General features: G+C 48.9%; 10 protein-coding genes across 10 annotated transcripts; 5 read left to right on the top strand and 5 right to left on the bottom strand.

The window, feature by feature from the left end:
- Window positions 1–195: 195 nt before the first annotated feature.
- Window positions 196–1,200, top strand: VFPPC_05468 (proteinrelated to ribosomal protein YmL11 precursor, mitochondrial; the record flags this gene model as incomplete). Its single annotated transcript, XM_018284660.1, has 1 exon — window positions 196–1,200. One exon carries the CDS (start codon window positions 196–198, stop codon window positions 1,198–1,200), a length of 1,005 nt encoding a protein of 334 aa, XP_018141456.1.
- A 977-nt stretch (window positions 1,201–2,177) lies between these two features.
- VFPPC_13846 (hypothetical protein) lies at window positions 2,178–2,923 on the top strand (the record flags this gene model as incomplete). Its single annotated transcript, XM_018291618.1, has 3 exons — window positions 2,178–2,560; window positions 2,647–2,808; window positions 2,869–2,923. The coding sequence occupies 3 exons, from the start codon at window positions 2,178–2,180 to the stop codon at window positions 2,921–2,923; spliced, it is 600 nt and encodes a 199-aa protein (XP_018141455.1).
- A 366-nt stretch (window positions 2,924–3,289) lies between these two features.
- Window positions 3,290–5,721, bottom strand: VFPPC_05467 (tRNA ligase; the record flags this gene model as incomplete). The annotated part of the gene is made up of 2 exons (XM_018284659.1): window positions 3,290–3,538; window positions 3,613–5,721. The coding sequence occupies 2 exons, from the start codon at window positions 5,719–5,721 to the stop codon at window positions 3,290–3,292; spliced, it is 2,358 nt and encodes a 785-aa protein (XP_018141454.1).
- A 1,362-nt stretch (window positions 5,722–7,083) lies between these two features.
- Window positions 7,084–7,740, top strand: VFPPC_13845 (ankyrin repeat-containing domain-containing protein; the record flags this gene model as incomplete). Its single annotated transcript, XM_018291617.1, has 1 exon — window positions 7,084–7,740. One exon carries the CDS (start codon window positions 7,084–7,086, stop codon window positions 7,738–7,740), a length of 657 nt encoding a protein of 218 aa, XP_018141453.1.
- A 509-nt stretch (window positions 7,741–8,249) lies between these two features.
- Window positions 8,250–8,663, bottom strand: VFPPC_17984 (ribonuclease P 40kDa (Rpp40) subunit domain-containing protein; the record flags this gene model as incomplete). The annotated part of the gene is made up of 2 exons (XM_022429650.1): window positions 8,250–8,506; window positions 8,561–8,663. 2 exons carry the CDS (start codon window positions 8,661–8,663, stop codon window positions 8,250–8,252), a joined length of 360 nt encoding a protein of 119 aa, XP_022285296.1.
- Window positions 8,664–9,737: 1,074 nt separating this feature from the next.
- On the bottom strand, window positions 9,738–9,939 carry VFPPC_16162 (hypothetical protein; the record flags this gene model as incomplete). Its single annotated transcript, XM_018293915.1, has 2 exons — window positions 9,738–9,890; window positions 9,937–9,939. The coding sequence occupies 2 exons, from the start codon at window positions 9,937–9,939 to the stop codon at window positions 9,738–9,740; spliced, it is 156 nt and encodes a 51-aa protein (XP_018141452.1).
- A 267-nt stretch (window positions 9,940–10,206) lies between these two features.
- On the top strand, window positions 10,207–11,826 carry VFPPC_13844 (tRNA guanosine-2'-O-methyltransferase TRM11; the record flags this gene model as incomplete). The annotated part of the gene is made up of 4 exons (XM_018291616.1): window positions 10,207–10,320; window positions 10,391–11,238; window positions 11,336–11,541; window positions 11,651–11,826. The coding sequence occupies 4 exons, from the start codon at window positions 10,207–10,209 to the stop codon at window positions 11,824–11,826; spliced, it is 1,344 nt and encodes a 447-aa protein (XP_018141451.1).
- Window positions 11,827–12,172: 346 nt separating this feature from the next.
- VFPPC_05466 (vesicle-mediated transporter Vid24) lies at window positions 12,173–13,436 on the bottom strand (the record flags this gene model as incomplete). The annotated part of the gene is made up of 4 exons (XM_018284658.1): window positions 12,173–12,239; window positions 12,294–12,651; window positions 12,737–12,887; window positions 12,939–13,436. The coding sequence occupies 4 exons, from the start codon at window positions 13,434–13,436 to the stop codon at window positions 12,173–12,175; spliced, it is 1,074 nt and encodes a 357-aa protein (XP_018141450.1).
- Window positions 13,437–16,681: 3,245 nt separating this feature from the next.
- Window positions 16,682–19,753, top strand: VFPPC_05464 (coatomer beta subunit; the record flags this gene model as incomplete). Its single annotated transcript, XM_018284656.1, has 4 exons — window positions 16,682–16,986; window positions 17,057–17,477; window positions 17,527–19,525; window positions 19,605–19,753. The coding sequence occupies 4 exons, from the start codon at window positions 16,682–16,684 to the stop codon at window positions 19,751–19,753; spliced, it is 2,874 nt and encodes a 957-aa protein (XP_018141448.1).
- Window positions 19,754–20,468: 715 nt separating this feature from the next.
- Window positions 20,469–21,389, bottom strand: VFPPC_05463 (ubiquitin supergroup; the record flags this gene model as incomplete). Its single annotated transcript, XM_022428459.1, has 3 exons — window positions 20,469–20,474; window positions 20,574–21,326; window positions 21,387–21,389. 3 exons carry the CDS (start codon window positions 21,387–21,389, stop codon window positions 20,469–20,471), a joined length of 762 nt encoding a protein of 253 aa, XP_022284256.1.
- Between the last annotated feature and the right edge of the window lie 769 nt (window positions 21,390–22,158).

The raw sequence follows: 22,158 nt of genomic DNA, 5'->3' as shown, positions 1-22,158 counted from the left end.
CATATGGTTTACCCGGCCCCGCTGAGTATTCAGTTGATTGGCCCACAGCGCAACACTGAAAAGCCTGGTAGGACGTTCGAACTGGTCAATTGATCGTTTGGTAGAACAGCTGGTGGACGGATTGCAAATAACGGAAAGTGAGCCATGCGACGCAAAATCTGAATTATTGCTTTGACATTTGCTAATGTTTGCAGGATGGTTCGTGGGGTAGTCAGGGCCGCGACGCCTTGTCTCCAGCTCATACTCCCCAAACATCAGGCTGCAAGAGCCGGTCAGCTACGTTCATTCCGCTCAACCACCGCTGCTGCTACGGGAAGCTATACAACTATCGATGTAACGAGCCCTCGCTCTGGAAAATATGATCCTGTACCCACAACGAAACCTGCCAGCGCAAGACCGATCGATACCAGAAAGAGTCAGCTGATTCGAACATATACGTCTTTACTGCGCTCGACACCGTTGATCCTCTTCTTTCAGCACAGTAACTTGACCGCTGTTGAATGGGCGGCCGTGCGAAGGGAGCTGAAGAAAGCTGTTGATGCAGTGCCAGAGGCCCCCCAGCCGTCCGATCAGAGCCTCGTGGACTTGTCCTCGCAACTGCGTTTACAAGTTGTGCGAACGAATATGTTCGACGTGGCATTGAGAATCGTCGAGTTCCACAACCCAGCTCTTTACAAGGCCTCACCGTCTTCTCGCGCAAAAAATCCAGGACAGCTTGTACACGACCTTTCGGAGACGGCGTTTCAGGCAATTCGGGAGGCTACTATACCCCCCAACTCAGCCTACGCGCAACTTCAGCCACTCATGGTTGGTCCTATTGCGGCGCTTGTTCTGCCAGCTGTTTCACCAGCACATCTTGCAGCTGCATTAAGTGTTTTATCGCCGGTACATGGCATGTTTCCCGCGCCGTCCAGGAAAAAGAGCCCAGGATACCACGATCCAATATGCCAGAATGGTCTCGCCAAGCTCATGTTAGTGGGTGGTCGTATTGAAGGCAAAGTTTTTGATCAGGCCGGAGTGAATTGGGTTGGGACTATTGAGGGTGGTTTGGATGGCCTACGAGCACAACTTGTCGCCACTTTGCAAGGAGCCGGCCTCGGCGTAACGGCAGCACTGGAAGGTGGCAGCCGAAATATATGGCTTGCACTGGAGAGTAGAAGGGTACAACTTGACGGCGAGAATGACAAACCTGAACCGTAAATGCTCCATTTAGCCGCCAGTTTTGCAGTTTCCCAAGGACAACTGGCATGTATCATAGTACCGAGGATTCGCCTGCTGGATGGGAAATGTTGTACGAATAGCATACACATGTAACCTATGCATTGAAATAGAATAATTGTCACTTCATGTGCTCTTCTCATAAAATCTAATAGCTCCGCCGTTGCATCCCTCCTTCTATCTATCACATCTTGTAAGCCTCCTAATTCCTAACAGTGATGTTGCGACAAGGAGCTCTACTTATGACGCATTCCCGCTGAGTTCTACCAGACAGTTCCTAGTAAATTACCTACCTAGGTACCATAAGGGAGTTGACCCATGGACCCACTTGAGCACTCAGAGCTCGGCGCGAGCGCCACAGGCCCCAGCCAAGGTACCTACCTACTTTAGGTACCTAGGTAGGCAAGTCAACGTAGGCATACTTGACTTGACACCCTCGATGGTTTCCAGTTGAACGATTCAATCTTCTGTTGACCACCGAATACTTCATGTCGTTTCAACAGGTCCGTAGGTATACCGCAACCACAGAAGCCTAAATCATTTTTTTCGAAGACCTGCTTGTGAGACATGTAATTGCCCTTAACACAGTACAGCCAGAAGAGACACCAAGTGTTGCGAGAGATAATCGAGCGCTTTCTGCAAATATTCCGCACAAATCAATCGGATAACGTCTTGAATCTACCACTCTGGGCGACCTGTAACCTGCTCACGCGGCGTATCATATTCCGTCGTGGCACAGCAACACTACACTGCGGACGTCACACGCTGCCTTTCGACACAGGGACCTGAGATTACGTCTAATCGTAAGTGTTCCAGAAGAATTGTCTGTAAAGCAACATTCAGGCTTATCTTGTCAAACTAAGGCGACCGCAGGTATCTCTTCGAGAGATTTCTATCAGACAGCACTCACGATAACATTCTGTTGCTAGTAAAGAACAACTTCTGTTGCGAAGTCCAAGATGGATTTCGCTCCGTATCAATCCTCGCCGCCCGAACACTCTCGCGTTGCATCACCTGAATTCAATGCCTCTTCTCCTCGACAGTCCCACGACGGCGCGTCGAGGCGACCCTTCTCGCCAAGCAATGCCCGAAGCCCTCCGCCTCTACAACACCCACAGCCACAGCGCGCTTGGGCTGGTCTTGATGGCCAAACAAGGGGATGGTCGGGCGGTGCCGGCGCAGGTGCGAACGTACCGAGCACCTATCCTGCTGCTGAAATTAGCGAGTTTGACACCAGCTTGGGACTGCGGTTAGACTATGAAGCGTGTCTCGCTTATCTAGCCCTCCCGCCGCTTGGTGCAATCATCTTGCTTATTCTGGAGCGCAACAGCGACTATGTTAGGTAAGTTTCGACAGCCTCGGATTGTTCTATGACAAACAGCTATATTGTATATATGGGAGAGGGAAATTCTAACAGGCAGAAACAAGGTTTCACGCATGGCAATCGGCCTTGCTATTTACGGCGATACTGGTGTTTCATCTGCTCATTTCGTGGTCGTCGTTCCTCAGTTGGGTATTTTTCATAGGCGATATAGCCCTCATTGCGTTGCTAGCGCTTAGGGCGTATCGAGATGCGGAGATTTTAGACAGGTATTAAACCACGCCGCAGTTCATACCCAGATTTTTTTCGACCAGCTGACCTTGATATAGATACGAAGTGCCATTCTTCGGGCCTCTAGCTAGCCGTATACTAGATGATGAGTGAGCTACGTTGATGGGCAGGCATTTAATAGCCAATACAAATCATTAGCGGATATACCTGGAGTTTTGACACGTGGCCCCTGTTATTTGCTTTCTTCCTTGCGATATATCATGAACATCAGATGCAACTTTCGAACAACACTTTGATGGCCATTACTAGTGGCGGACAAATGCACTGAGACAGAAACGCTCTGTTACAGCGCCCCGAGGGGCGAGGAATTATTTCTCAGCTTGATTTAGTAGAGTTGGGAATACAACATTTCTATTCATAGTGTTGGATGAGCCAATAGATGTATTACATGCTTGCTAGTGACCACAAAGAGGCCTTGACTGTGAAGTAGTGTGCTGGGCGTAGGACAAGCACCATTCTTTATCTAGACAGGACTCCTCTTATAATGCCTTTCAACAGAGGCTTTTCGTCTAGAATAACGTCTGAAATAAGCTCACCATTAGCTCCCGACTCGATCCATCTATTCAGCAAATCATTGCTCTCTTTTGGCTTGACTGCATTGTCACGGGTTCCGACTGTGATGTGAGCAACCCGATTCACGCACTGCCAATTGCCCGTGTCATCTGAGAGGCGCACCACGATGGCCATTATGCGATCATCGAACACAATCTAGGAACACATGGGGTCAGATCAGGCAAATAAAAGGGATCAAAAACGAAGCGAGCACGGGACGGTTGGCATACCCTTTCAAGTAAGAGATCACATTCTCCAAGCTGCGAGTCTGAGCTACCTGCTGCCTCCCATGCCTGAATATACCGTCTCCAGAGATCCGGATACTCATTCATGCTTGCACGGTGCATTAATGTGACGTGAAATTTGCTCTGGATTCTCCTGGTTTGTTTCAATTGCATATAAAATCGGGAGGCTTCTCGGGGGGCGCCATTGAAAGCTTTCTGCAAAACGGCGTTGATTTTGTCGGTAGCTACATCCACAGACATATATTCCAACTTTCTCTTTTTGAAAGGCTTACTATCCGCGACTGTCGTTGCCATGCTGTGGTTATCTGGTCGGTAGTCAAGTGCCGTTTCGATCGCGGCATCATAGTCCTCTGCAGACGGGACATTTATAAGAAGGTTGGGAAAATGTTGTCTTAGACGGCTTATAGCGGTCTCAAGATTTTGCCGGCTGCCCACCACAGGGTCGAGATCAATAATGGCATCAAATCCGTCATCTGGATGGGTATATGGTTTGCATGGTTCGAATCTTTTGATGAAGCCCTCCATTACTCCCATAAACTTTCCTTTGTCGCTCGCTGCATGTATTGTTTGGTGGTTATCGCCGCGCGCTAGGACGCGTGCCTGTGTGACCCTCCGAATGCTTTCTACTGACTCTTCGTCATGACGAAAGTTGAGGCACACAAGTTTGGCACCTGGATTCTGTAGTTTCACATCAGATATCAGCTGCCTCCTTTCATTCTTTGTCGCATTATTGCGGTCCGCGAAAACAACAGGGTGATTCTCTAATTGATCCAAGACGGCCTTGGTGAATCGAGGTGGCCGGCCTTTGCCGGATATATTATCATTCTGTATATGGCCCCATCCGAAAAGATGCGACATAGCAACGGCTATTGTGGTCTTCCCGCAACCTATGGTGGCGATTGGGCATAAGATGACATCGCTCGTTACCTCCGCCATAACAATGGGCTCTGAATCGTCCAAGAAGGCTGCGTCATGTCCATTGATGTTTTTGAATTTGAGGAAATCGTCTCGCAAGGCAATTATACCATGGTTTTGATTGTATAGCTTTCCTAGACTCGGCTCGGCGGCCAGGCGTTTCCGAGCATACAACAAGTATTCCTCGGTAATTTTGTGGTGCTTCTTGAACTTGGGTGTTTTGCCTGCAATGAGTGCCTTGGTGCATTCCCTCCATTGCCGGTACATTAAATATGGCTCCTCAAACTTGTACTTGAAGAACCAATCGTGATAGGGCATTGTGGCTGGGTTTTCGCTCTTTTTGCACCGAATGACAAATCCTTCAACCTCTCTGCCTCCATGGGATCCTGTCTGGGCAACTTCCTCTAAAAATTTCTTCACTTCCTGGATATCCTCCATTACTGTCAGTCCTGTTTTGATGAATCCCCACTGGTTGGCAAAATCTTGGACGATGGAGCTTGGGTAGGTAACGAACTCGGGCAGATTTAGGTTCATTCCGTGGAGATACAGGCCGGCCTCGTCGGAATTGTATGCCAAGACGTGTTCTTCAAACGAATCATCGCAGAGCTCGGCCACAGCGGTAACGTTACGGTTCCGAAGCTCTCTTGCTAAATCTGCCTTGGTTTTGCCAATAGCTTCCAGTTGAGTCTCTATTCGTCGCTCGCCCGCACTGGCATGGCTAACTTGAATGTCATCTCGGTCACCAGTCGAATGCTTGCTGCAGACCAGGAGAGTATCGTCCTCAAGCCCGGATACAAAAATAATGCATCCATTCTCCTTGAGAGTCAATTCATATGGCGGAAGGGTATTCGCCGTAATGCTTTCCCATTTCGTCTCTGGCACTTCGTTTACATTGAAAAACTTATCATAGCCTCGGACTGCTATCTCGGGCTGCTGCCTGGTTGCTTTCGGAGTGGTGAAGAGGCCGCGGGCGTAAGTAGGAAGGTCTGGTCGCTTATAGTCCCAGTCCTGCAGTTTCCAAGAATCAATTTTCAGCCCATTTGATGAGCCTTTGACCTGAAAGCTGGTCTTCTTGATGGCTAAACCGCCGCGTCGCTTCTCTTTCCTCGCCAATTCTAAGGCACTGAGCATGCGAGAGACGTGATCAACGTCTTGAGGTATGTACGGTGCGCCTGACATTTCTGCTTTCGGGGCCTAGGCAAATAGAGGTGAAGTTGAAGTAAAACTGCTCTTGAAGTGGAAAGGCAATGTGAACTGAATCATACAGAAAGAAAAAAAATGGTCTGGGGCAGAGCTTCGATATCACCAAATCCGCAGCTGGTGTTGCCCTGAAATAGGCTGACCAGGCAGTCTGGTTGAATGACAGGAAAGAAGCAGGTGAGTCACAATGCCGGCGTCTCATTTAAGTTGCTAGTTGCTGCGCCATTGGCCGTGCCTTCCTTACCTGTACAGACAAAGTAGGAAGGGCTAGGCACTCCGGCTTTTTCTCAACTTTGGTGTCTGGTGTGCTTGACATTTGTTGGGCTGACCTCAAATGTAGTCTGGTGGGGCAGGCATCAATGGGCAGAAGAGAAATCTGCACATGCAGGTGTGTGTCCAAATTGTCAGAGGCGGTATACAACACGATATTTGTGTGCGCCCTCAAATTGTCAGGCCAAATGTCTTGAAGTTGACCACATGCACTGGCAAATCATTGACGGCACCAGGGGTCACTGCTGCCTGGTGCAAAGTTCTTTCAGTGGATGATCGGCCTCGGCACTGGGGGTTAATGGCAGCCAGGCTGGGGCCTCAGGAGCCTGGCTCGTTGGCATCAACCTGCAAGGTGGACTGGACTGTGGCCAATATTGACATTGCCAGACAAGGCAGTCAAGCCATCTGACAGTTATGGCGAGAATACGGCAGAGCACAGCCACTCACTATTGATGTCAACAGTCATCTGAGTGAAATCAATATCTCGGGACATAGTTAGCATGTTCGAAGACAATTTTGTGTCTTATTTGAACGACAAGAATTGGTGACGCGGACACTTGTGAAGACTTTTTATTAGGCTGCAATGGCCGTTGTGGTGTCTTCAATATTCCAGCGTTCAAAAGTTGAACCCACCAGACAGTGTTATCACTGACCTGGTAATTGTCAACTGGTAGCAGCACTTGACAATAGTCAGTCACCAGACCTCTCCGAGCCCTCTTCCATTCGTGCTAGAAGCGGTTATTGTGGACCACATGCAAGTCATGGGCGTTCAATGTTCTGAATTGTGTCTGGTGTGGGCAAAGGTTTTTCCACTGACCCGCAAACCCTGACTGACATAATCCACCGAGCCATTCCCGTCTCGGTTGACCAGAACAGACAGCCAACAAGTCTTCATAGATTCTGACTTTCTTGGCCGTCAGTGGTCAACGGATTTGCTGTGGTTAGCTGGCATTCGCACCTCCAGCTGTTTCCCGGTACTCTGCCCAAGAGCCTACGTCAAATGACCTGGGTTGAAACAATCTCAGCCATCTAACTTCACGCCCGTGCATTGTCTTTCCATCCTCCGAAGTCATGTCGCCAAATCCGTTCCTTTTAGCGGCGGATAACAGCCCTCTTTTGCTTCCACTGCTTCGTGAAAATCCAGCCCTGGCTTCCAAGCAAGATGAGCACGGCTATTCTCTCGTTCATGCGGCAGCTAGTTACAACCATGTCGACTTGCTACGTACACTGATTTCTGAATTTCACGTTGACGTCAATCTTAAAGATGAGGATGACGAAACAGCCCTTTTTGTTGTCGAGACTCTCGAAGCGGCAAAGGTCTTGGCTGAAGAGCTGAGTATCGATGTGCACCATAGAAGTGCGGATGGCCTAACTGCTAGGGAAAAGATTGAATCTGAGGGTGAATTTGCCGCAGTTTCGGTATATCTGGCGAGTCTCGAAACAACCCAAATGGAAAGTAGGGGCACGGCCATTGCTACTGACTCCATAACAGAAGTCATGGAACCTCCACCACAAGGAATGACATTCACCGTTGGTACAATGGATGCAGCTGAAGAAGTCCCTTCAGACGTCGACTCAGAATTCCGCCGTCGCATAGAGGAGCTGGCACAACGCGATGACTTCAGTACACCGACTGGACAGGCCGACTTGCGGAAGCTGGTGGAGGATGCCATTTCAGATCAACAACTAGGGGGTGAGCGAAGTGTAAAACGAAAGCAAACCGAGTAACCGCTCATCTAAGACTTTTGATCTGCCACATCACATATTGGTCCCCTGCTCCAGAAGGTCGCAAAAGGGTCAGTTCAGCATTGCCTCCTGTTTCGACGCGACGAGATCTCGTCGCAATGATCGATAACCAACTCTGCCGAGGGCATGCTGCAAGTACGTTACGGGCTAGGTCACGGAACCAGTCCGTCCCAATTAAACCATGCCACGTAATTCTGCAGACTTTCAGTTGGTTCACGCCCTTACTCCCAGCCTGATAGCGCGACAAGTAAGGGTCTATGTTATCGTTTGGATCGATTCGCGGACTTCCGAGTCTCAGCAGAGACAACCACTCGTACAAATCAACCCCCGACTCCTCGAAACTCACACAATGATCGCCAATTACAGTCGATGAAGAAAAGCAGAGGGTAGGAGGTGAAACGACTGTGGTATGCGAGGCTGTCGAGGCGGCGCTGAACTGAGCGACCTGAAAATTCGTCAAGATGTTCCGATCAAGGGCTGGGACTCCAATATTAGCCACATATACGGGGCGCGAAGAAACAACGAGATGTCGGGGGCCCACGGGTAGTGATACTTTGTAGAGATTCTGAAGCCTGGTAGAGCAGCTTAGAAGAAATGCAGGGACTTAGGGATGTCTTACATGTTCCAACTTTGAGGCAGAACAGCCACGTCAACTGCTCTGTGAAAACTTCTTGACTAGCGCCGACCAAGCATTCGTACGCTTTTCTGTTGGAAGGTGCGGTCGGTGTATTCAAATCCACCGATACGACTAGTGTTCAGTACCGTCATGTTAGTCGTACTCAGATGTAATACGAAAGTTTGCAGAGCCACCCACCCCATCGGGCGCTATCAGTGCCGTCCATTCTCATGCTCAATGGTTTGCCTGGGATTCCGGCTCTTTCAAATGTCTCTTTGTCCAGATGCATGGTAAGAATACCTGTACTGTAGATTAACATGGTATGCTGACTATTGTTATTCTCTCCTGCCAATACATACCTTTACTGATGGCAAAACTGCTAGCAAACTCCGAGTTGCCCTCGCAAAACATTGTTATCTCTTCTGTACGCTTCATTCAGCCAAGCGTCTAGCGGTAGAATGGGACAAAAATACTGCTAACGGTCTCGTATAAGGTCACAAAAGGATTTGCACTGTATCAGCTGCCGCAGTGATATGGTGATGCGGTAGTAAATAGGTTGCCGCTGGTTCAACAAGACGGTATCTTGCAAAGTGTTGGCTAATTCAACCGGTGCGATCAATTCAACCTGCGGTGATAATTTAGACGAATGTGATAAGCACGGCCAACTTCTAGACGGATATATCGTACCTTCGAGATAAAATCCTGCTCCCCAATCGAGACCCATGGCATATTTCGTAGGGATAATTGATTCTGGTTGATATGCCCCATCGTCCCATATGTCATGAGACAAGTCCCTAACGGATGCACCTTTGCGTCGTGTTGCGTCATAATGAATGTATGTGCTCGTGTTTGCGGTCAATGAAGTACGCGGTTTTTGTCTTTGACTGAATACTTTGGGTTTGCTTTCGTAATTCTGGCTGTCCAGACTCTAGAGAGTAAGGTGAGTAAAGTTGCCCACAGCCGAGTTCTAATCCCTGTGCCAGACTCGCGGCTCGAGCGTTTGAAAATTTACTATTTGGTGGTTTTAGTGCAGCTGCCAAGCGTCAAACTTCCATGGTGTCTGGTCTGATCTGATGTCTCAATGTTCTACTGGCGGGGCGCGGGTGACTGCAGTGCACCTTGTGCACGCTCCTGCGTGGTGGCTGGCTGCCTGGCGGTTCGCGTCGACTCCTGTTGATCGAGCTTTCAACATGCACACATGTACTTCGTATGGTACCAGGCCTTTTTGCAAGCATCCCACTGCCATCCACCGTAGACATACATTGGTATTTTACCTAAGTACATATATGCAAGGCCACGACTTCTGGGGGGTTGCCAGGTAGGTTCAGTCCGGTACTAGTTGCTTCGTTGTCTGGTAGCTCCGTCATCTTCCAGCAGACATAGATCGAGCACTCAGCCAAGTGCCTGGGCAGCCAGCCCCAGTAAAACCACCAGGGAAGAAAGAAACAAAAAGCCGGCCACCCTGGAGCCCAGCAACAACAGCAACGTCGAAATTTTCCATTCCTTGACAACCTGACTACCTAGGTGGTACTCAGGTGGGTGGCTACCGGGGCAATTATCGCCATATACCTCCAATTATATAATATTTACTTGCCACAATTCCTCCCTTCTACCGACTAACCCGGATACAAACTGGACTCCTTGGCCAGTGAACGTGGGTTGTGTGAAGTGGCCATCCCTTTGCCTACAGCCCACATACTTTACGCAGTCTGCAAGCGGGTAACAACTACTACCAGACAGACACCAGATTCCTTGACATTTCCTCCCTCGCATCCTCCAGCCTATAGCCCGTGTAAATCAGACACCACGCCGCCCCCTTCCCCGGATTCGGCATGGATTTCATCATAAAATTCGCACAGGCCCACGAAACATTCCGTGTGGCAGAAATTCAAGCACTTGCAGTAATAGAAGGCATCGAACTTGAAATTCTGGAGTACAATAACGAGGTATGCTAAGACACGTCCACATATTTTACATGAATGGACAAGCTCGCAGGATAATACTCACACTTCACAGTCTCCATTGTGTCTTGTAAAGCTGCGCACTGAGAAGGATGCCGAGAAACTCATCAGAAGGTCCATACTCGCTCAGTCTGTTCATGAGCTCTGGGGCATGGGGCAGACACTTGATCTCCTACACCAGTCCGTAAAAAACCAAACTAGCAAACGATGGAGGGACTACAAAACAACGTCATTCAAGTTCACCATCGATTCGTATCAGGGAGCACATTCGAACCAAGAGAGGCTATCCATCATCAACACGTTTGACTACCTACCGTTTGAGGGACCGATTCGCATGTCACAACCTGAAGAAACATTCACAGTGTTTGAGCTCTGGCCGTTCAATAGCGTTCCACTCGGAATAGAGACACCAGATATGCTGTATCTAGGCCGCCTCGTTGGCAAGTCGTCTCGAGAAACCGTTCTCAAGTTCGACCTCAAGAAGCGAGGATATATTTCAACGACGAGCATGGACTCTGAGCTTGCACTGATAACTGCAAATATTGCTCTCGCAGGCCCCGGAAAACTTTTCTACGACCCGTTTGTTGGCACGGGTTCATTTCCAATCGCATGTGCTTGCTTTGGTGCGATGGGATGGGGAAGTGATATAGACGGCAGGAGCATTCGTGGCGAAGGGGGGGCCAAAAGCTTGCGAGGCAATTTCAAGCAATACAAACTTGATTCACAGTTGGGCGATGTTTTCGCGGCTGACTTGACAAATACACCAATCAAGACAGACCGAAGAATATGGGATGGAATAGTCTGTGATCCGCCGTACGGCGTCCGGGAGGGATTGAGAGTACTTGGTCTTAGGGATCCCCAAAAGTCACCATGGCTCATCGAACAGGGTAAAAAGGATGCTGCGTAAGTCAAACTTGGCATGTGCCACACAGCACAATTGAGTGACTATCGGAAGTCGGTTCTCATAACCTTCGCTTGAAACATGGGCTAATTGTCATAGTTCCCCTGATTTTGTTCCACCAAAGAAGCCATATAGCTTCCTGGCCATGCTTGACGACATTCTTGCCTTCGCAGCGGCTACACTGGTAGATAGAGGTAGGCTATCGTTTTGGATGCCTACAGCAAACGATGAGGATCAGGAGATACCAGTGCCGACTCATCCGTCGCTTGAACTGGTCGTAATTTGCGTCCAGAAGTTTAACAAATGTAAGTATTTTGCACGAGTCAACCTCACATCTGCGTACATGTGCCGTTCTGTTTCCGTGACTCCAGGGCTCGTTCTCTGATCTACGCTATTCTCTGACATCGTCAGCAGGGTCGAGAAGACTCATAACCTATAGTCGACTTCCGGACGAAATGGTTTCTGCGGAAGCTCTCACGAAATATGAAAACCGAGTCGTGCGTAGAACTACTGGTACGACCGTTGATGATCTTAACCCGTTTCGGCGCGGGTACTTCAAGAAATTTGACCTCGAGAGACAGCAAAATTAGACAGCATATTCCCAAGCCATTGTTAAGGATTCATCAACGGAAAATGTTCGTCCGTACGCCACGTTCCCAATAATCCGCTAACCAATGTGCGCTATCCAAGATCTCCCGCGCATGATATATGCTCAGTCAAGCTCACAGACTATGTAAATAAGAGTGCAAGTCGTGCCGTCATTCCCATCTAAAATAACGACCTCAATGTCCCATGCGATGCAATGAGTTGAACTGAGATTAAAGTGCCGCCATTTACTTCGAGCGACCAGACCGTACTCCCAAATCCCCTACACTCGCTCCAAAAAAAAAAATTCCAGAGGTATCAAACTGCTCGTAAATTATCCGTCTCGACTCGTTACCGGAACTCCGTTGCGCTGAAACACCCTCGATTAGGGACATGTTTCAACTCCAGCTGCTGGAATCTAACCTGTATTTAGGATGGATGTGCAATTGAACTGAATGCGAGTCAAACTTACTTTTCGCTCTTCGAATGAAAATAAATCCCACTAACCTCCCCTTTGAGCTGGTTGAAACAAATGTAGTAAAAGCCTTCAAAGCTAGCTCCGGTGATAGTTCGGACTCGGTGATCAGGCACAAGGAAATGTTCCTTCCAGCGCATGAAGATGTTTTCTTTCTGAGTGACGTCAGGAATAGCCACTGGTCCTTTACGTGCATGTTTATGAAACGGTCGAAAAGCGCTGAACTTTGCCCAATGGCTAAGGTCAACCTTCATATTTGCTCCCCAATCTTCGTGCTGTGTGAAAAAACTGTATTTGGATCCGATAATTTCCCCTTCAAAATAGGTTGTTAATGTCGGGTGGTCTTCGGTTAGGCCTATAATGAGCAAGTGTTAGGAATCCGTGTACGGGCGTATAATTGCCGCAGTGAATGCGACGGCTCAGAGGATCAAGTTGCGAACCTTGGATGCGCAAGTATCCACAAAGAAAGGACTCTCGCATATCAACATGTTTAATTTCCACTTGAACATCATACACCTGGCGTTCTGATTGCTGTGTCCCGTGAAATCTACTGCCGGGGCGCAAGTAAGAGGAGGGTGCGAACGGAATAGCCTGAGAGGGTTAATGGATATACATTTTTCACCTTGATTAGGCTATACTTACCCGGATGCTAGAATATTCGGAGCCCATGGACGGCGGGGTGCAAGAGGCATCGTCTTCCTCACACAAGGCTGAGTCTGATCCTCCCAGATCTCTCGAGGGTTGCCCGGCAGATTGGCTGAATGTGGCACTAGCAGTCTGTAGTGCTGGACCGTCCGGACCTGTCTCTTGGCTTTTCGTTGCAAGGGGAGTATCTATCCCATGAGGTTCCGGAGATGTTACTGCTGTCGCATTGGATTGCGGAGCTGGGGAGACAGTAGCATCTCTTGAAGAAGGGGAAGCTGACGTGCGATTTCTATCGGCGCTTTCCGCTGCTCCAAGCCCTTCGCTCTGTGTTTCCAGCCCGAAGCGGGTAGGTGCTTCTCCATTAAGAGCTTGATCGGGATGACCATCTACGTCATGGCGTGGAGAATGCAAGATATCATCTGGGCAGGTTGAGAAGGCATACTGCGAGGCCGGTGACGGTCGATTGGGGGGTTGGTTTGGAGAAGGCGTCGGCATTGTTGCCGACAGTTGATAGATCTGATAGACAGGGCGATTGCTCGAGGACCCTAAGCGAGGAGTCGAGTCGATCTTGGCCGACGCGCCGATGTAGATCTGTTGAGTTTGATTTTGCTGATGTGTAGAGGAAGTATTCAATCAGGTCGATTGGTCTGCTTTCAGAAGCGACTGGTTTTATTAGGGTGTACGCGCTGCTGTCGTAACTAGATTGAGTGTGATCAGGCTCTGGACGAAAGCTGCGGAACGATCAGCCCAGTCTGGAGCGGAAGTTGGTGGTCGCGGTCGAAGTTGGGAGGCATTAGGAACTAGTTGTCTCTCATCAGGCTAGGCCGCACATGGCAAAACTTGAGTTGGCTGTCCCTCTGATAAAATGAAATACAAAGGCGCATCAGACAGCGTTGCAGCTGCAGTGTTGAGCTCCAGAAAGACTTGGAGTTGGCCGAGCTGGTAAGGCAGTGATGAATCGGAGATGTGGATGTGGAGGTGTCTGGCTGGACTCTTGAGTCTGGTCACAAATGTTGCAGTCCGCTGTCCCGCGTTAGACATGTGGGTGGTTTGTCGCCGTTGAGCCAACACTTGCCAGAGTTCTGAGAGGCTTGGGCTGGCCCTGTCCTGGGAGCCTTATTGGAACCTTACTCGAGAACATGTAAGAACCTCGCATGCGGCGATGTGCGATACTTTGGTAAACCAAGGACAGGAAATAGATACAAATTAGGCATACAATATTAGGACAAGGTAGAGTACAGATCGTGCCGAATTGGTACTGTAATGTACTCGCCACCCACTCAGCCAAACCAACAAGCGGCGGAGACCGGCCAGGGCCTATTGGAGGATCAACGACACCCACAACCACTTGAGCAGGTTGGCAAGCAATGAAGTTGGGGCCTTTGGGGCCTTTCAATGTTAATGTTCAATGTCCAAGTTGGTGCTTTGCTCAAGTAAGGTAGGCACTACAGTACCTATTCGGAGCCTGGCTGCTTCATTGGTCCCGGCATCGGCTTTGTGCATGCAATTAACCCCAGTTTTTCTGTTGCCTGTCATCCTGTGTATTTACTTGCTTTACCTACCTAGGTACCTAGCTAGGTACCTAGGTAGGTAAAGTAGGCAGGCAAGTAGGTACTTTAGAGTATTGCATTGCAACAGTACCCAAGATTTATGTAGTCTCAATAGATATTCAAAGCAATACGTGCCACAGAAGTAGGGCCGGTCGCGCTACCAAGCATGTTGCCTACATCTGTTGTCTCATTAACTACTCAATGCCTAGAAGGCACCTGCTGGAGCAAAATCACCTCTCGCCAGGTAATTCCATTCTCTGCTCGGACTCTCTAAGATTAAACGCGGCCAAGATTTCCATGGCGGTGGTGTCAGTCGCGTTGAATTAATACCTGATCATCAGAAACGGCAAGCGAGGTACACGCCTTTCAAAACGTTCTTTCAAAACGTTTTATGCAAAACGATAGGGGACCAGCTGATTCAACTGATGATGGCTGCAGCGCAGATAAAAAGACACAAGGTTATAAGGATGGGAGTGTTGATAACCGGCCTGGAGTTAGGCAGGTAGCTGAATGCCTGTGATTCACCATGCAGTCGGCAATGCGCAGCGAGTTTAGAGCCCTGGGCTATATTTTTTTTAAGGCGTGAAGTGGCTGCCTCATACCGAGACTGTTTGATAGTATAGTCCTGCTGCTGGTTCGCGATACGTCGAGTAGGCTAAAGACCCGAAACGTCGGGTCAAGCCCCGACCGTGCCAGTAATGCCCCCAAACCATTGGACTCGCTAACACGAACTGCAAGCGCAGTACTGGCAGCTATCCGAATAGGCATAGCTGCTGAAAGAAGTTCTTTGGCCGCCTTCCAATCCTTTCTGTTCTACCACAATGTACCCTGTTCGTATTTCTCTGCTTCCACGTTCGTGTTTAAATCGGCTTGATTTTGAAATGAAGTGCTATTAGGCTGAAAACGAGAGCTTTGAGATCCTGAACCAGATAGTAGAAGACCCGCAAACCCTCGGGGTCGGCAGACTCGGTTACGTCAACCAGTGAGCCTATCTTGGCGGTCTAGGACAAAAATGTTTAGTATCGACAAGAACACAGAAAGAGGGTCGTTTGTACTAACTTCGAAAGAAATATGATCATTTCCAAGTCTTATTTCTAACTCTTGGCGACCATCCTTGTTCTTTTGTGGCCACTTGGAGTCATCTTCTCTGTGATGTTGTTAGCATGGTTGTCGTCGTCTTCGCTACCGTCGTCTTACTTGATAATTTCGCTCGTTTTGATAATGCGCTTGATTTCTTCTACAATCGACGAGCTCACACACACTGGCGCATTGTCAATGATTGATTTATCCCTGGGTGAGAAATAGGCAGCTCGAGGATGAACTTGGTGGCGTACTCTCTTTGCGAATAAGACTATCGTTCCTGTAGTTGGAATTGTTTGCATATCTAGCAACCGCACTTCTCCCGTCTCCTACGACTCTGAAATCGAATTCTACTAACATATTAGCGCAAATGACCAGGGAAAAAGGCTCAACCTGCATCGTACCAAGAAATTCATGTCCGAACCTGCCCATATGACCTGAGCTATTGTGCTTGCGATGATTAGCAGACTGCGCTACCGTCGCGACAGGGGCCATGGCAGCTGTGACTGACTAGTATCGAAGATAGAAAGGCTCATTCGCGGTGGACATGACGGCGAACGTCACACACAATCTGTCTGGAGTTCTAGATTATTGGTGTTGTATGGAGGATTCTCAGAACTCTGGGCTATCCAGTGAGTGTTGATTACCGCAAATTGGATAAACAACCAGCTAATCATCTCCAGGTGCACACTTTCTTCAACCAACGTGGGGCACAGCTTGAGCCAGGCTCCCCTCCTTACCACGTGACATAGATGCCCCCAGACAACCCACTTCTTCCTAACTGCCACCTGTTTCTAGGATGTGTATGTTAGGGAGAGGGAGAAGTATCATAACTCTCTGAAGCTGAAGTGGCCAAAGGAGAGCTGCTTCGACAACTCTTAGCGATCTGGCGACTTAGGCCTTTGAATACGCTTGCATTAAACCTGTAGCGTATGGCAGTATTCTATTTGTTCTAATTGTTACATTTGCCAATCGCTTGCCAGAAAAGGGCACCTTCATACCATCCCCTTTATTACCCTGACCTTGTCGACAGTTTTAGATCACGGCAATCGAAGCGGCATCACCACTTTCAGATTCCCCGAGAACACTGCCAGCGCAACACAGCTCAAGATGTCCGGATTTCTCGAAAATGCCTACAGCCTGGTTCACCAAGCAGACGCGGCCGACGTGCCCTCTGTGTCGGATCTGCGTATGCAGCTGGAGAAAGGCACTGATGAGACAAAAGTCGAGACCATGAAGAGAATACTCACAATCATGCTGAATGGAGATCCAATGCCGACCTTGCTCATGCATATCATCCGATTCGTCATGCCGTCGAAGCACAAACCATTGAAGAAGCTTCTATATTTCTACTATGAGATTTGCCCGAAGCTGGATTCGAGCGGCAAATTGAAGCAGGAAATGATTTTGGTTTGGTAAACTACCTCATCCCAGTTCTATATGACAACCACAGATTTTTGATTGACCTTTTTTGTCGTCCTCTAGTAATGGTATCCGGAACGACCTTCAGCATCCCAATGAGTATATTCGAGGAAATACGCTGCGTTTTCTTTGCAAGTTGCGCGAGCCCGAGCTAATCGAGCCTCTTCTCTCTTCGGCACGATCCTGTCTTGAGCATCGCCACGCGTATGTCCGTAAGAATGCCGTATTTGCCGTCTCGTCGATATTTGCACATTCTCCGTCACTCATTCCTGACGCATCGGAGCTTCTCGCTACCTTTGTGGAAGGTGAAACTGATGCGACATGCAAGAGAAATGCGTTCGCTGCCCTTGCAAATATAAATCACGATGCAGCCCTCTTGTATCTAAGCTCTGTCTTTGACGGCATACCAAACGCGGAGGAATTGCTGCAACTAGTAGAGCTTGAGTTCATTCGAAAAGATGCTGTGCAGAACTCCCAGAACAAGGTACGCATTGGAAATTAATCTACACTTTTGAAGTATCTAACAATCCCAGGCTCGATATTTAAGGCTCATTTTTGACTTACTGGAGGCGGGTGCCTCGACTGTCGTATATGAGGCGGCATCCTCCTTGACGGCGTTGACGAATAACCCTGTGGCAGTCAAGGCTGCTGCGACAAAATTCATCGAACTCAGCATAAAGGAAGCTGACAATAATGTCAAGCTTATCGTTTTGGATCGTGTCGATCAGCTACGCAAGAATAATGAAGGGGTGCTGGACGATCTGGTTATGGAGGTGCTAAGAGTTCTTTCTAGCACAGACCTTGACGTCCGCAGAAAGGCTCTTGACATCGCCTTAGAAATGGTTTCTAGCAAGAACGTCGAGGAAGTCGTTCTCCTATTGAAGAAGGAGCTATCCAAAACCGTTGACCAGGAGTATGAGAAGAATTCCGAGTACCGATCTCTTCTGATTCATTCCATTCACCAATGCGCCATCAAGTTTTCAGAAGTCGCCGCCAGCGTGGTAGAATTGCTGATGGATTTCATCGCGGATTTCAACAATGCGTCGGCGGTGGACGTCATCAATTTTGTGAAAGAGGTTGTGGAAAAGTTCCCAGCGCTCCGAAAGACAATTGTCGAACGCTTGGTTGCTACACTTGGCGAGGTTCGTGCTGGTAAAGTATACAGAGGCATCATGTGGATCATTGGAGAATACTCGTTGGAAGAGAAAGACATTCGAGATGCATGGAAACGAATACGGGCCAGCTTGGGCGAGATCCCCATCCTCGCATCAGAGCAACGCCTCTTAGAAGAGCAGGATGGTGACGAGCGACCCGAGGACCAAGTCAATGGTAACTCAAAGCCGGCAGCGCCGAGTGGCTCACGGAAGGTCTTGGCCGATGGGACATATGCCACGGAAACTGCTTTAACTAGCCAATCCTCTGCAGCCGCTAGGCTCGAGGCTGTGAAAGCAGCACAGAAGCCTCCACTTCGTCAACTTATCCTGGATGGAGACTATTATCTAGCAACAGTTCTTTCGTCGACGCTTGTGAAACTGGTCATGCGGCATTCCGAAATATCCTCCGATAACGCGCGGACCAATGCACTGAGAGCAGAAGCGATGCTCATCATGATTTCAATTCTACGCGTTGGCCAATCACAGTTTGTCAAGGCTCCTATTGACGAAGATTCCGTCGACCGCATTATGTCCTGTGTGCGATCCCTTGCGGATTTTAGCTCTAAGAAGGAGCTCGAGAACGTATGGCTCAACGATACGAGGAAGGCATTCCGTGCAATGGTGCAAGTGGAAGAGAAGAAGCGTGAGGCTAAAGAAGCATATGAGCGAGCTAAATCAGCTGTCCAGGTCGACGACGTCGTGCAAATCCGCCAACTTTCCAAACGGAACGCTACGGATGGAGCGGAGGGAATTGAATTAGATCTGGAGAGAGCAACTGGTGGCGAAGCAACCACAGAAGACCTGTCTTCTAAACTGAGTCGCGTTGTGCAACTAACCGGCTTTTCAGACCCTGTCTACGCAGAGGCGTACGTCAAGGTGCATCAATTCGATATCGTCCTCGATGTACTCCTTGTCAATCAAACGACCGAGACGCTTCAAAACTTGTCTGTTGAATTCGCCACGTTAGGCGACTTGAAGGTTGTTGAGCGACCAACAACCCAGAATCTTGGACCCCACGATTTCCACAATGTTCAATGCACCATCAAGGTCTCATCCACGGACACGGGTGTCATATTTGGCAACGTCGTATACGATGGCGCTCACTCTACTGATACAAATGTGGTAATTCTAAACGATTTGCATGTAGACATCATGGACTATATCCAGCCAGCTACGTGCACAGAGACACAATTCCGAACAATGTGGACTGAATTCGAATGGGAGAACAAGGTCAACATCAATTCAAAAGCCAAATCATTGCGAGATTTCTTGGATCAGTTGATGGCTTGTACCAATATGAACTGCTTGACACCTGAAGCTAGCCTTAAAGGAGACTGCCAATTTTTAAGCGCAAATCTGTACGCTCGATCGGTATTCGGTAAGTTGTGCATGCATTCAAACAACCCCTATTCTTATTGGCTAGATACCGGACACGACGAGTGCTGACGCGAATGCAGGTGAGGATGCTCTGGCCAATCTTAGCATCGAAAAGGAGGGAGATGACGGTCCCATCACTGGATTTGTCCGCATACGAAGCAGATCTCAGGGCCTTGCTTTGAGCCTGGGTTCCCTGAAAGGATTAAACAAAATCGGATCTTCGACATAAGCTTTTTAGAGGAAATCGGAACAAAGTTTTGCAATGCGAATACGGTGCGAGGGGATTTTCTAGGCTCAGTGTGAGATCGAGGAAAGTCAATAGTGGCTGCGGAGTCAGGGAAGGTTATTATGATCAAGGGAGCACGGGAGGCTGTAATAGCCACGCAAAAAAGCTGTCCATAGATTTGGATGCAGAACATTTGTGCGCACTCATTGCCAAGGAAGCCCATATCCACTGTAGACGTTGCCTTGGGGGTCAGTCGCACTGGTGGAAATGCAATTATTGAACTTCAATATCTGTCATAAATCTCTTTGTGGTGATGAGCGAAGCTAGCGCCGATACGAGTTCTTGTCGTAATTTGTCCAAGCAAGGGTGTACAATTGTCAAACGGGGGTATATAATCGAAATAAAATACTCGCTCAAAACAAAAACTCGCTTCTCCAATCAAAAACCAAAACACCTCAGCTAGGTATGTGATGCAATTATAGATATACTCGGTAGTTGAATTGATGAAAATCGATTTCATCGCTGTACCAAGACCACCAGCAAATGGGGGTTGCAGACGCCTTGCATCAAGGAATGCTAAGCTCTGTTAAAAACAAGGGCATTGACGACATGTCCGGGTTGCCAGCCCTGCGCTTCAAGAGACTGGTTCTCTTTCAACATTTTGCCCATGTAGGCAATTCTAATTCTCTTCCCATCGGGGAGCTGCGGATGTATGGCATTAGCCCTTTGTCCGCTGTGAGCAAACTCTGACCTGTCCTCGATGAGGATGGCCACGAATGTTGAAAGAGGAATGGAAGGTTGGGGGCGAGGAAAGAACACATACCGATGCTTCACAAACAAGCTTCCTGATCACGTTCCGCACCGGCTCCGACTTGTTGACGCAGATATGAAAATCTTTACCAGTCTCGCTGAGGCGGGCCCGTAGCTTAAGCTCAGTCTGCCCATCGATGACTTGTTTGCCTTTCTCGTGCCGTCGCCTTTCAGATTCCCCTACAAGTGAGCCAGAGTCTACGTCTTCATTTGCGGAATCATCTTCTCCTGTTGTTGATATCTCGGGCTCTTCATCTCTTTCGCCGGGAGCGGAAATATTACTGGGATCAGAAACAACCCATTGTGGCAACTGATAATAGTTGCCGAGCGAGTCGTAGACACCATTCGCGAGATCTCCCGTTGGCAATGAAATCTCGGCAGCGGATAGAATCGATTGGGCGGTCGCTAGTCCATCGGGACTATCACCACCGGGCTCTTGCAAGACGGATACGGCAGCCCGAATTGTTTGCCATATTTCCGGACGCCCAGTTACTCGGGTATCGAAAAAGTCTGCTCGCTCATCGTCCAGCTGCTGCCTCGTCCATCGACGTTCCGTTGATGTCCAGACGTGTCGCCTCAGTGGTTTATTGATATGCTCATCCAGAGGGCCTTGATCTCGATGTCGTCGACCAGGAGAGACTTGGGAGCCTGCTTGCACGCTCTCTGGTAGAGTTAGCGGCGGGGGGTTGATGTGGCGAGCAGAGGCATTGGGTGCACCTCCGGGATAAGGCGAATTAGGCCCGGTAGATCTAGAGAAACAGCATCCCTTGACAAGAGTTAGCTTTCAATACGAAGGTGCGTGGTCGCTAAAAGGAGTGGCTCTCACCATAGTCGAGCGTATAGACAGTGCCTGCCAGATGCGCGAGTGCAAGTGCTGGATGCAGCAAGTGCTTTTCGTAACGGGGAGGAAGCAAAATGTCAATTTAAATGGATGCAAGATGGTTAGTTGTGTGGGCGAGCTCTGAGTGAGCAACAATTCAGCACAAGAGTGGATGATGGTGTTCCAAGACAGCGATGAAAACAGCCGACAACCAAAAACAAACAAATAAAAAAGTAGGCAAAGTGCTGCCGAGATGTCCGCGTGCGAGGAGAGCCCCAAAGACTGGACAGCAGACGAACTTCCGTGATTTGTGTTGGCCAAACGATGTTGTTGTTTTTCTAATGTGTGGATGGATCGAAGGTCGAGGTGTTGGGAACATTGGTCGTACGCAAGTGCGTACTTCAAGGCGCAACGCGGGGCAGGATGCGCTTTCCAGCTAGCACTTGAGAGCTCAAGGATGATCTGGACCCTTGTTCACCTTGACTCCAATTCCGACTTCGATTCGGAATTCAAACTCGCACGAGCCTGCTTGACAGGTTGGGGCAGATTTGCCAGTGGTTGTAGGTTCCGAATGTTGGATATGTCATGGAATTGCTCACAAAGGCTGGGAGATGGCTGCAATTGCGCAGGCTACCTACCTAGGTACCTAGGTGCCTACTTGAGTACCTACCTAGGTACCTAAGTAGGTAGGTACATGGTAGGTAGGCTGGTGGGCAGTCAGGAAGGCTGCCGACTTAAACAAAAAACGTGGCATCCAAGAGCTGAACAGTCTGGCCAG

Source organism: Pochonia chlamydosporia, chromosome 5 (assembly GCF_001653235.2).
Source record: "Pochonia chlamydosporia 170 chromosome 5, whole genome shotgun sequence".
Taxonomy (NCBI): Eukaryota; Fungi; Ascomycota; class Sordariomycetes; order Hypocreales; family Clavicipitaceae; genus Pochonia; species Pochonia chlamydosporia.
This window is presented reverse-complemented; position numbering and strand designations above follow the sequence as displayed.